Source organism: Penicillium arizonense (genome assembly GCF_001773325.1).
Source record: "Penicillium arizonense strain CBS 141311 chromosome Unknown PENARI_contig020, whole genome shotgun sequence".
Classification (NCBI taxonomy): domain Eukaryota; kingdom Fungi; phylum Ascomycota; class Eurotiomycetes; order Eurotiales; family Aspergillaceae; genus Penicillium; species Penicillium arizonense.
This window is the reverse complement of record NW_019173297.1, coordinates 269813-282383: the sequence shown is the minus strand read 5'-3', so window position 1 is coordinate 282383 and position 12571 is coordinate 269813. Positions and strand designations below refer to the sequence as shown.

The following is a 12571-nucleotide window of genomic DNA, read 5'->3' as shown; positions in this document are numbered from 1 at the left end:
ATGCTAAATACGTGCAGTATTAACCTAAGAATGGTAGGCTACAATCAAAAGGTATATTGCGCAAAACAGGCGGGGACCGAGAGCATGTTGTTCAAGTACTTGTAGGAAGACCAAAGAAGCCCACAACGGACGAACCAAGCTACTATCATTCACTTGTCACGACTTTCAGTCCACAGAGGATCCATTTGTGGATAAAGCAGCCGTATTAAGACTCTATATGCACACGCAATCAAAATCTTAACATTATGATCCTTGGCCTAGCTAGAGATGTCGTCACGTTAGGCACATGCACGCATATCCCCTTTAGGACAGACACAGTGTTAGAAATCACGCAATCGCCCGGTAAGCGCAAACGCCGAGCCCCAAAAGTGTGGCCAATAAGATTAAAGTTCATCCCAATTAGGAAATGTAGCACGCGAGGCGTGTTTGCTTTCGCGCTTGCTTGCAGAGGATTTGCAGTTAAAAGTTCGACACTGCCCTCCTTGGCTGGTGAGTTCAATTTATGCTTCATGCTGTGATAGAGATCTCATGATTATAGTGTTATTGGGATACTTAGGGCTACGAGGGAGCAGATGTGGAATACCGGGTACACCGCAGACAGCATCTACAGTTCAAGGAGGAGAAGAGAAAATGGAATTAGTGATGCAAAATGAATTGTAATTGGAGCTCGAACCCATTTACAGGTGTGAGATGATTCCTGGGCTGGGGTCGCCTTAACAATAAAGGTTAGACAAGTGGGGAGAGGGTCCGGATAGCAAGGAGGGGTCGGTTTAAGAAGTCTCTTAAAATAAGACTAATTCTTAGGGGCTTAGTATAGGTATTGATCTAGCTATTATCAATAGGTCAGAAATAAATAGAGTGAAGAATGATACTTCATTCTCTATTGAAGGCTATAGACCTATATAGACTGAGGAACATTGAGAGATACGAGAGAAACTAGGGCTCCTAAACCGGGAAGCCCTAGGGGTAACTATAGAAGTATTACGGAAAGGAAACCCGAGAACTATATAAGGCTGGATGTAGGGTCTGGCTGTTAAATTGAAGACATTCAGAACGCATGGCAGATATCCCTTTGAAAGGTGTGGTTGGTTGTCTGTTTAAAGTTAAGGCGGAAGATCTTCGAAATGAGACTTCCGCGGCGGAGTGGGTCCATTCTTAGGACCATTGCAGTCGCGCCACAAGAAATCAGTATAGCAATGGAGAGTTTCACTGTCTAATATCCTAAGTTTGAGTATTGTATTAGATGCAATGACTCAACAAGAAACACAGGGATACTAGGTGTCGTTGTTAACTTAACGCCCTCGCGTGAGTGAATGTTCCAAGGGACGTTGCTACTTATACAACGGGTGCAGGCATAGATAACCCCATTGTTAGATTATCTACTGATAGGAATAATATTACGTTTTTATCTCTTTACGAGGGAGCTACCATAAGAGAGGAGGAGAAGAAGAAGAAGAAGAAGAAGAAGAAGAAGAAGAAGAAGAAGAAGAAGAAGAAGAAGAAGAAGAAGAAAAGAAGGTTATATGAATACCGGGCCACTAACCAAAAAATATTTTACACAACTTTGAAAAAAGGCCCCTAGAAGTACTTCTGCGTCCGGCGCCGAATCGAAGGACCAAAAATATACAGCGGCAAGGCCAAGAACAAAACAGCCCACTCAATACCAGCAAACTCATAAAGCATCTTATCAACGCCCTCCTTAGCCATCCAAGAATAAGCAACCTTAGTAAGACCAAAAGCAACCACATTCTTAGACGTGTTAACTAGTACCAATGCCTCACCACTCGTGCGAGGATACGAGTCCACAACATAAGATAGCATAACCGACGGCACGAGTGTCAGACCCGTTGCACAGATAGCGGATCCAACAGCGGGACGGATATAGTGCTGGTGGCGTGCGACAGTGTACCCGAAGACGACTAGTCCGATGGGGCAGATGAGGAATGGGAAGATCAAGGCTGGAAGACGATGCTCAGGCTTGTGGACTCCGTTGTTGCGGTTGCGGAGCCAGCGGGAGAGGCGATCGGTTAAGGGACCGGCGATTGGCCATGCTACTACGATACCGACAAAGCTGCTGAATGTGAAGAGGCCGAGATCAGCGGAGGAGAAGAGGTAGGGTGGTGGGGAGAAGAGGTCCGGGGCGATGGTTGAGATGATGACGACGCTACGGTTTTTGTTAGTTCGTGGTTTTTCATCGTGATGGGATGGATGGTTGTGGGTGACTTACGCTCCAAGAACAACGCCATACATGACTGTCGCGGCCAGGACTCCTGGGACGAGGAGCATAGGGAAGGGAAGAATGAAGAGGTAGAGGAGATGCTTGAAAATGCCGCGTTCCTTTGCTTCCTTGGATAGGGTGAATGACCAGAGGTCTTTCCAGTATGTAGCGTAATCCATCTTGACACGAGCCTCGGTACGGGTCTCGGTGCGGGTGACTGCCTCGACGTGGCTGTGGGCGTCTTTCTCGAGGTCGTTGACGACCTCGGGCTCCTGTTCTACTTCGTAGAGAGTCTCAGGGAGCATGAAGATGGTTGTTACGAGGTTGACTGCGGCGATTATGGCGCAGAGAATGAAGAACCATCTCCATCCCTTGGCTTTGATCAGATAACCGGCGATGACTGGACCAATCTGCGATCCACCGGATAGGAAGGCAGCATAGGCAGCCATGGCGCTAGAGTAGTTTCGTTCGTAGAATAGATCTGTTGTGCATTAATCAATGTTCCAAGGCTGTGAGCTTATGCAGGGGAACATACCAGCCAGAATGCTAGGACCGAGAGACTCAATTGAGCCATATCCTATCTCTTGTTAATCAAGGTCCATTAATTGGAGACTAAAGGAGTTAATACCAAAACTAGCAAAGATTCGCGAGGCAAATAAACTGTTGTAGTCCTTCGCAACGGCACTCCAAATAATACCACCCAAGAACATGGCCATTGAAATTATGACGATGGGCCGCTTGCCAAAAGTCAGGGCCAAGGGCATCCAAAATAGGTTTGCCAACCCCATAGCCAGCACCGAATAAGCGATCAAATCCGCAAGCGTGGAGAAGGGCGTATGAAATTCGGCAGCTAGGGACCCGAACCCTGTCGCAATACCGGACTGAAGCCATGTCAGTATACTGTATACCACATAGGCACAGGAATAAGGGGCTAGTTGACTCACGGAATACATATTACCCATGAACACGAATACATTGACGGTGAGCAGGGCGCTATACGTCACCCGCTTGGGGAAGAGCTGCAAAACCAAAACGTTAGCCGGATTGCACTATTATGGCTGATGTCTGATGTCCATCATGCAACTAGTGCATAAGATGTGCACACATACCCTAGGGTCAATTGACATTCTGTCTAAAATGTAGCCCACAAGGCTAAGTGTGAATAAATAAAGACGTGGGACCGAACTTGTTCAAAAGAGATATAGGAGACGCTAGGGGAACGAGAGGAAGAGGTAGAGATACATATAGCACGCCTTGCCCACCAAGCTAGAGTCCGGAAATGTGGAAGCTCTGGTTGAAGGAGCGAGTCATTCTGGATATTCCAGCACGGGGGAACCCACGGGGAATTCAGGGCTAAGGCGCCTCTTTCCCCGCAAATTCAGATTCCCACGAAGCAGATAGGCTGGGGACATGTGTACTTCGGTAGCCCATGGTTTGGCGTGTCTGGATGCGACGCCCCCGTATCTCGGGTAGTCCGTGGAAAGTGGAGGGCGTTCGGATGCGACTCGGGTCCACATTCAACTGCTCTTCTTAAGCGACACCACAGGCGAATGAACGGACATTGGTAGCGTTTAGATTTTTATTCAACACCCCCGCGGCAGTTGGAAGATGTCAGTGGCAAATGTAATTTGAAGGGGAAGTGGTTCATACGTATCCTTGGTGCTTTCATGACCACCATGGTCGCTTGCCCTCCCTAACATTGACAAGAATGGACAAGACTCAGTCAGTGCAATTTGGCGAATAAAGCCACACAAATTCAAAAAATGGAGTGCTCATCATCCGGTCTGACCTGTTCGAGACCCAAGTGAAGAATAGCGAAGAATAGCAGTCCACTTCCCCAGATGTCAAACCTCGGGATCTGCCGACACCCCAGAAAAATAACAGTCAAACTATGCACCAAAAGCGAGATCCACCTCACGTGGACAAGTCAAAATGCTTAGTTTGACACATTCAGAGCAGTCGCATTTCGGCATTTCCAAGGAAAACCCGGCGTCGGCTTTCCCGAGTCGTGGGGCCGGGGGTAATGACCCTCGTTGATTCTTCCACCTGGCGGAGGAACGAAGGGATAGAAATTGCCTGCATTTGGACGCTCTTCACGATTTCCCTGATTTGAAAAGTTGCTGGAATTGTTCATCAACGGAACAAGTTCACTAAAATCTCGCAAACATGGTCAGTCCATCTACTCCCCACACAGGCGAATCCGCCGCTTACCGCGTCAACAGGTTCCTGAAGAAGCTCGTCTCCGCATTATCGTTGTAGGCGCTGGCCTGAGTGGCATAGCCGCTGCCATCTCCGCCGCTCTGTCGGGCCATTCTGTCCAAGTGATCGAGCAAGCAAAGGAGCTTGCAGAGGTTGGCGCCGGTCTGCAGATTACACCTAATGCATCCCTGCTGCTTAAGCACTGGAAACTTCCCCAGTCGCTGTGGGATGCAGCTGCCGAGCCAACAAAGCTCACTGTGCATAAGTACTCGGGAGAAGTGCTCGCTCAGGAAGAAGACTTCAATAAGAACATCCGCGCAAAGTATAATGCGCCCTTTGTTGACCTGCACCGCGTCGATTTGCAGCAGGCACTGTTTGCGCGCGCTCAAGATCTTGGTTGTACATTCCACATGAGCCAAAAAGTCAATCGGATCGATTTTGATACTACCACTGTGCATACCTTGGCTGGGGAGAAATACACAGGTGATTTGATTATTGCTGCTGATGGTCTCTGGTCTCGGTGTCGCGAGGCTTTTGTTGGGAAGAAGGATGAGCCTCTCCCTACGGGTGATTTGGCGTACCGAATTGTCTTGAACGCGGATCAGATCTCTGATCCGGAATTGCGGGATCTGGTCGAGAATCCTGAGGTGCATTTCTGGGCGGGTCCCGGTTCTCATGCAGTTGCTTATTCCCTTCGTGGTGGGAAGATGTTTAACATTGTTCTGCTTGTGCCGGATAACCTTCCTCCTGGGGTTTCGAGACAGGCTGGTTCTGTTGATGAGATGCGGGAGTTGTTTGTTGGTTGGGATCCGATGTGAGTATCATGGAAAGATCACACGAGAGAATGTTTGCTGACAAGGTCGCTTAGTTTGAACCGATTCTTGGAGTATGTCACCACAGTAGACAAGTGGAAACTCATGCATCGTAAGTGAAATCCTTCAATCCCAGATGAGAACACTGAAACTGATAAATTCAGACGGTGAAATGGAACGATGGGTCAACGATACCTCCAACCTTGTCTTCATGTGAGTCCTCCCAATGAGCCCAGATGGGAGAGATGAAGACTTCCGTACAGTACTGATGTGATATAACAGCGGAGATGCCTGCCACCCCATGCTCCCATACCTAGCCCAAGGCGCCAACTCCTCACTAGAGGACGGTGCAGTCCTCGGCCTCCTGCTAGGACACATGACAAACAAGACACAACTCCCTCGTATTCTGCGGCTGTACGAAAGCATGCGCAAATCCAGAGGAGAATCGATCGTCAAGGAAACATTCAAACAGGTACTGAATATCTGTCCGCTATATTGGGAAGCAAGAAATGCTGACAGCACGACAGAGACACGATTTCCACATGGAGAATGGCCCAGAGCAGGAGAAACGCGATCAGGTCTTCCTATCGCAGTTGGGTAAAGAGATCAAGGGCGCGTTCCCGAGTCGATGGTGAGTTTCACTCTGCTTGAATCAAATTCGTAAAAGCCTTACGACTGACACAGTTATTAGGACATGCCCCGAAGTACAGCCATGGTTGTACGGGTACGATGCCGTCAAAGAGGTTGAAACGGCCGTCGCGAAGAACCCGGATGTATTCGCATCACAAGCCTCCCGTCGTTCATCGTCTTGTTTGATTTTGTAGTTTTCTTTTTTTGTATATCCAAATTGTTTCAGCCAAAGTGTGGAATTTTTATAGCACACTATATAGATATTTACAAAGAGATAGCGATGTGATCATAGAGAATGGCAAAGGTCGTTGAAATGGATTACCCATCTAACATTGGAAGTCCTCCAATATCGTCGAATAGACGAGCAATACCCTCGAAAGAGTAATCCGGGAAGCCGAAGCCGTAGGCCCATTCCTATTTCAGGGTTAGAAGAATCAATAATGATAGGGGAGTTAATGGTGGAACACACGGGAACTTCAAATCCTGGCCCGTGGCTTGCTTCCACAGATACGGGGATTTGTTCGCCCTCTGCCGTCCCTGCTGTCGGTTGGGGTGCACCGGAGGCTCGGAAATCCCTAATGTATTGTCTGATGATTTCTACTGACTTGCGAGCCACCACGGACTCATCCATAGCCTCTAAGATTTCCACACCCATTTCCACAGATTTGAGTAGAGGCATAGTTTCGGCGCTCATGCCAAGCTTGGACATTGGAAGAAGAAGCGTGGATGTGGCGAACATCACGTAGGTTGTGTTGTACCACCTTGATGAAAGTCAGCAGAAAAGCATAGTCTTTGAATGGAAATATCATACCAGCATCGGAAGAAAGTGTGAACTCGGTAGATATCATGGATGACCTGGATAGTCTTCATGGCTGCATCCAAACATTTGTCAATTGTCTGGTCCAATTCGTTTGGCGGATGTCTTAGTTTGCGAGTGAAATGGCTCAAGAAGGGTCTGAAGAGTAGCATCTTGACATTATAGTACCCTGGAACAAGTGTTAAATCTAGACAAGAATCGTTATAATGGATAGACTCACGGATTCCCAGCACAAGCCGTTGTCTTCGTGCCCACTTTGGATCACGCAGGGCACTGCGGGACAATCTATAACCACCGATATCTGGCTTGATCTTTTCTGGCAGTCGTGCGAGCCATCGATCCATCTCCATTTCGATCTGAAGGGCAAGTTGTAATTTCTCTTGCAATGAAATGCGAGAATGGTAGATCTGGACGGATACCCGTCGAATAATCTGTGCAAAATCGATCATCCATGGAATGATGGCGAACTCGGAATCATCTCGCTCTGGAATTGCGCGATTGTGATATTCATCCATTCCAAGGGTATCAGGGCGTCCAACTGAGAAGCTCATTTCTCTGCATTTTATCAGCTACATATCAACAGAGGACCACAGTATGCAATGGACTTACATTTCCAGAGAGAACAGACCCCTTTTTAAACAGACTAAGTTAATAACTGACCAAAAGCAACGAAGTTGTCGTGACTTACCACCAAGTCTTCGATATCCAACCGGCACGTTGCGCATTATCCCCTGGACACGGAACCTCTCGATTGAAACCAGCAGACAGGCATGTACGCACAGCCAGACCAAGATACATATAAGCGACTGATTCTGTGTGAGCATTCTGACAATGATAAGCGAGGCTGAGGACTCACGGTTAGGATTGAGTTCGTTCTGGCAAATTTTCGCCTGGCATGCTGTCAGCTCATGATCTGTACCACAGGTGTTAACAACGTACCATAATATAGAGACACTGGACTGTCTCAATATCGTTTGAAAATCGCAGATGATTCAAGTAAACCTGCGCCTCGGCAAACAGCTTCCGACTCCATTCGAAGCGCCCCAGGCCAGCCAGGGTACCTTCATCCCAAACTCGTACCAACGACCCAAAGGATAGAATACTAAGGTACAACGCAACAAAGCTGGGCTCAGGGGCACGTGATCGGTTAAACCATAAGTCATTAGCGCGCAAAAGGAAGTCCTCCTTATCAATGAGAGGATGGATGAAGTGAATGTTCTCGAAATATCCATTCATAAAGATATGAGCTTGATCGAAGTAATAATTCTGCTGTTCAATTGACAGCATCTGCGCCGGTCCTGCGGTGCATGATGGCGAAAAGCTCGGATTGTGAAGTGTCGAGATGAGCGAGTAATCAGCTGCACGAGGATATGGTTCTACCTGGCCCTTGGGCTCGCGCGTTTTTTTAAGGTGGCCAAGAAATGCGGCGGAAGATGTACTGCCGTGGAATTCAACGCCGTTCGTATGGTGATTGAACTCGTTGAGCTCGTCATCTGCGCTCTCGGCGGACTCCTCACGTCCCTCGGGTATTTTGGCTATTTCCCGGGGTGTGGATCCATGCCGGGGCATGGAGCATGGAGTAGTTTCGGCTCCGGCTGTTGGTTGAGTGATGGGGTTTTTGGGGACAGCGGGTGATGTTCCCGATATGGCGACTGGGCGGCCCTCCACCGCACGAAGTCTTGATGTCAGCTCCTCGACTTTTTTCTCGAGGTCGACGACATAGCTGTCGAGTTGTTAGTAAATTGTTTTTGTGCGATGTGGGTCTCCAGGGTCCAGTCAAGCGGAACATGATTCTAGTAGAACACTCACGTTGCTGAGCGATTGCTTTCGCGCTCTCGATAATTGCCCTGGTACACGCAGACAAGGTCGCTTTCTGTAGAATATTAGTCAGCGCCCATTGAAAAGTTGCTTGATCAGCAAGGAACCGACTTTTACAATGCAAGCAGGGATATTGCTCATCGCACTTATACTTCTTCAGCCTGCATCGGTCGCACGCCTGCGCAGCGCGTGGCCGTTTGGCGCGCTTCGTAGACTGCTCATCAGCAGGGGGAAGCGGAGACTGTAGATTTTGCATTATCGAGACATCATCTGTAAGCAATCTGATGTATGTCGCAGTCACAGTGGAGTCCAAGAGGATAACTGGAGGAGGCCGGAATTTCCGGAGGCTTCGCTGCACGTGACGCACGGAGGAACAACGCAGGCCAATGTGAAATTTGGAGGCCAATGAGTTAGAGATGCGGGGTATAATAAATTAATTAGAGCCAAACGGTTAGTTAGAGGGATATAGTTCATACTTGGGAGGTTGGATTGCGTGTTCTGAAAGAAATTGTTGAGATTGGGGTGTGGCCTCTCTATATTCACTAACTTATATACATTCGGCTAACTTTCCAAGGCTGTCTCGCTAAAATGTCACATTCAGACGCACTGCGGCCGATTCCACTTCAGACTGTTCATATGCTGGTGCCTGATCTGGCAGCACTACGCCCTCGAACGGCTTGCCCGCAGCGTGGATCAATGATTCAATACCATCGCCATCGGTGAAAGAGTGGAACTTAACAAACTTGCTCTCAAAGACGAGTGAAAATGTCTGTCCAGCAGGAATAACAATAGTCTCACCCTCCCGGAAGACGGCATCATCAGCACCTTGCAGCTTAACCCGGAGCGCGCCCTCCATGACAAGGAAGCAGTGATCCACCGTGGGGAAAGTCATATACTTGGAGAACACAGTCTCGCCGTAATCCTTCGACGACTCAATGCTGGAGATGGCACAAACTCCAGTGCTCTGTGTTGTCGTGACAAATGGACGAGACATCACACCTCCAAGCATCCATTTGGGACCGGTGTTGGCGCGCAGGAAGTATCCAGTCGGGCCTTCCGGTAATTTCTCGTCTTCCTTTGTCCACTCAGACACTTGTGGGGGCACATGGTGCGGTTGGAAGACGACATCAAACTGTCCCTTGGCGGCCATGACCTTGGGAATAAGAAGAGATTTCAAATCACGATTATCACCTTCGGGAACGAGGACTCCCTCAAAGGGCTCTGACACATAACGGAAGAAGTCGACCCAGTCACCGGGGGTGATCAAGCCCTGAAGCTCTGTATGGGGGCCAATCATGTCGGGCATGTGAATGACGTTCTAACCAGGAAATTAGCATACGTCGCATTTCTTTTCTCTCTCAATAATTCGTTCACACACCGGAGGAACATATGCAAAGTCACCCGGACCCATAATCCGGCACTGGTCTCCATTATAGAGCTTCAGGAAGCCCTTTGTGACCAAGAAAACATCGTGTGCGCGGTCATGGTAGTGGAATCCTGGAGCATCGGAAAGGACAGCACCGCTTGTGAACACGGCCATCAATCCACCGGTTTGCTTTGCAGAGGTCAAGATGCGGAAGACGCCTTTGCTACCCGGGATCGTGATCCGCTCTCCCTCCAATTGAGGGATGGCATATGGGATCCGCGACGCGGGAGGTTGGTTGGTGAATTCCAGAGACATTATGAACTATGAGATGTGATAAAGTACTGTAAGTGGAAAAAGATCGCGGGGTCCGGAGTTTTAAAGCTGCGACAACTTTTTTTGGTATGCGGGGGAGCATCCGAGGGGCGGAGAATCCGTGGCCGGAAGATCCGAGTCGAACTGGAGTTGGGATATACTTAGATGAAGCTATAAGTTAGTGCGATGGAGAGTTGAGAGATGTGGCGGGGTATAGCCACTAGATCGAAAAGGTGGAATGGTAGAAAAACATGTTTGAATAATCCATCGATAGGTACTTCACTAGAGCTAACTAATTATTTTGGATTTTCATTCTAAAGCGGTCTTTGGAGGTTAATATCTGCCAAATCGGGAGTTGTACTCCGACAACGGTACATGAGGCTTCGCTTCTAACAGCCGGCACAACCCTCACCTCCGCATTGAGGACATGCATACAATATCCCAAAGACCAGACTAATCAGCTACAGGGACCTGATAAATGCCTTTCCGGGCCATCCGGATTGGCCAATTCGGCCCCAACTCGCCACCAAATCGAACGGGTAAGAAATTTCCCACAATCCCCACGAACGTGGGGAAGCTTCGCCGCTCACAGCTGTGGGGTTTGAGCGAGCTATAATACCTTTTGGAGGGGCTCACTTGCTCTTCTTCAATTCAGTTCCCCAGATTTCCGTGGTCAAATTTGTATTATCAATCAATCATGGCGAACCAGGCAATGTTGGAAAAGCCCACTGGCGAGTACCGACAATACCTACCAGACCTGAGCCTAAAGCGCTTCGAGGTGATGTGCCAGCAAGATGCGCACGAATACGCCCACGACTTTAAGACCGGACACCAGCCGCCATGGCTGCATGCACTGTATATGCATTGGTTGGAGCTATTGCAGGAGCCATTCAAGGGCGTGACCACCGACGGTAAGTACAATCGCAACGCACCAGCGGAGATTCGACACCATACCATATCATATACATGAATTCTAACAACAAACCCCAGGAAACGTCCGCCCAGGTCTATTCACATTACAAGACGAAGATGTCCCCATCCAACAAATCGTGGACGCAACCAACGCAGTAACAGCCCAGCTAGACGACAAGCAACAAGAAGCCATAAACTACCACATCGACTCCCCCCACTGGCGCACATGGTCAAACCCCGAATTTCTCCTCGCGCACAAAGGCATCCGGCTCGACGAAGTCAACTCGCAAACCCGCAACGCAGTAATGAACGTGCTAAAGACAACCCTCTCCCCAGAAGGCTACGAGAAAGCCGTCAGCGCCATGCGCATCAACCACTTCCTCGGCGAGCTAGTCAAGTCCCCAGCAGTGATGAACGAATTCTCCTACAACTTCGTCCTCTTCGGGCGGCCCTCGACCACCAGACCGTGGGGCTGGTCCTTCTACGGCCACCACCTGTGCCTGAACATCTTCCTGTACAAGGGCCAGATCATCGCCTCACCATGGTTTACGGGCGCAGAGCCTAACGAGATTGATGCGGGTCCGCACGCTGGTACGCGCATTATGCAGATCGAGGAGAAGCTGGGCTTGCAGCTGATGCAATCTCTTTCTGCGGAATTGCAGGCTTCAGCGCGGGTCTTTGCTCTCATGAAGGATCCGGCTATGCCGCCTGGGCGCTGGAACAAGGATGATCAGCGCCACTTGTGTGGTGCGTACCGGGATAACCGGGAAGTGCCGTATGAGGGCATTCTGGCGTCGACGTTTAGTGCTGAGCAGAAGGGGCTCATGTATGGCATTCTTGAGCAGTACTTGCTTTATCTGCCGGCGAAGTCGCGGGCTATCAAGATTGATCAGGTGCGCGCGCATGAGGATGAGACATACTTCTGTTGGATTGGGGGCTTTGGGGATGAGGATCCGTTCTATTATCGCATTCAGAGCCCTGTGATTCTTGTTGAGTTTGATCATCACTCCGGGGTGTTTTTGAATAACGAGGAGCCGAAGAAGTTCCACATTCATACGCTGTTGCGTACGCCGAATGGTGGTGATTATGGTCATGCGCTCCGGCCGTTGATTCCTGCTGTGGAGGGTTTGAATGGTAAGGAGATTGTCTGGTAGGTCCAACCTATCGAGTGGATATTGGCTGTGATGTACATTGATTGTATGAGATGGATTTTGGAGCATTTTGCTGTCATTTGCGCATTCTAGGGCTGCGTGTGCGGTGCTGCTTTTTAATTCTTGTTTCCAGACTGGTGTGCGTGGCTGATTTCGATGTATTGTTGTCTATAAGGTCACCAAAACGATACAGGAAGATATGATTGATTGAACGACCCGGAATGACCTCGAGAACCAGTGATAGATACATCAGAGATGTTCATAGAAACAGATATGTCATTTTGTCCGTCATTCCAATTAGTCGTAGCATATTCCAGAGGGTAAAACGATAAATCC

At 48.9% G+C, this 12571-nt stretch overlaps 4 protein-coding genes across 4 annotated transcripts; 1 reads left to right on the top strand and 3 right to left on the bottom strand.

The window, feature by feature from the left end:
- Positions 1-1578: 1578 nt before the first annotated feature.
- PENARI_c020G10594 (putative MFS transporter) lies at positions 1579-3345 on the bottom strand (the record flags this gene model as incomplete). The annotated part of the gene is made up of 6 exons (XM_022635095.1): positions 1579-2164; positions 2228-2699; positions 2754-2795; positions 2847-3099; positions 3163-3237; positions 3328-3345. 6 exons carry the CDS (start codon positions 3343-3345, stop codon positions 1579-1581), a joined length of 1446 nt encoding a protein of 481 aa, XP_022485191.1.
- A 2832-nt stretch (positions 3346-6177) lies between these two features.
- On the bottom strand, positions 6178-8750 carry PENARI_c020G11706 (Zn(II)2Cys6 transcription factor; the record flags this gene model as incomplete). The annotated part of the gene is made up of 10 exons (XM_022635118.1): positions 6178-6273; positions 6329-6620; positions 6671-6845; positions 6897-7231; positions 7286-7306; positions 7365-7482; positions 7533-7566; positions 7616-8399; positions 8486-8549; positions 8606-8750. The coding sequence occupies 10 exons, from the start codon at positions 8748-8750 to the stop codon at positions 6178-6180; spliced, it is 2064 nt and encodes a 687-aa protein (XP_022485050.1).
- Positions 8751-9077: 327 nt separating this feature from the next.
- Positions 9078-10175, bottom strand: PENARI_c020G00935 (cupin domain-containing protein; the record flags this gene model as incomplete). The annotated part of the gene is made up of 2 exons (XM_022634931.1): positions 9078-9812; positions 9873-10175. 2 exons carry the CDS (start codon positions 10173-10175, stop codon positions 9078-9080), a joined length of 1038 nt encoding a protein of 345 aa, XP_022485162.1.
- Positions 10176-10869: 694 nt separating this feature from the next.
- On the top strand, positions 10870-12238 carry PENARI_c020G03922 (DUF3500 domain-containing protein; the record flags this gene model as incomplete). The annotated part of the gene is made up of 2 exons (XM_022634980.1): positions 10870-11083; positions 11163-12238. The coding sequence occupies 2 exons, from the start codon at positions 10870-10872 to the stop codon at positions 12236-12238; spliced, it is 1290 nt and encodes a 429-aa protein (XP_022485182.1).
- Positions 12239-12571: the final 333 nt, after the last annotated feature.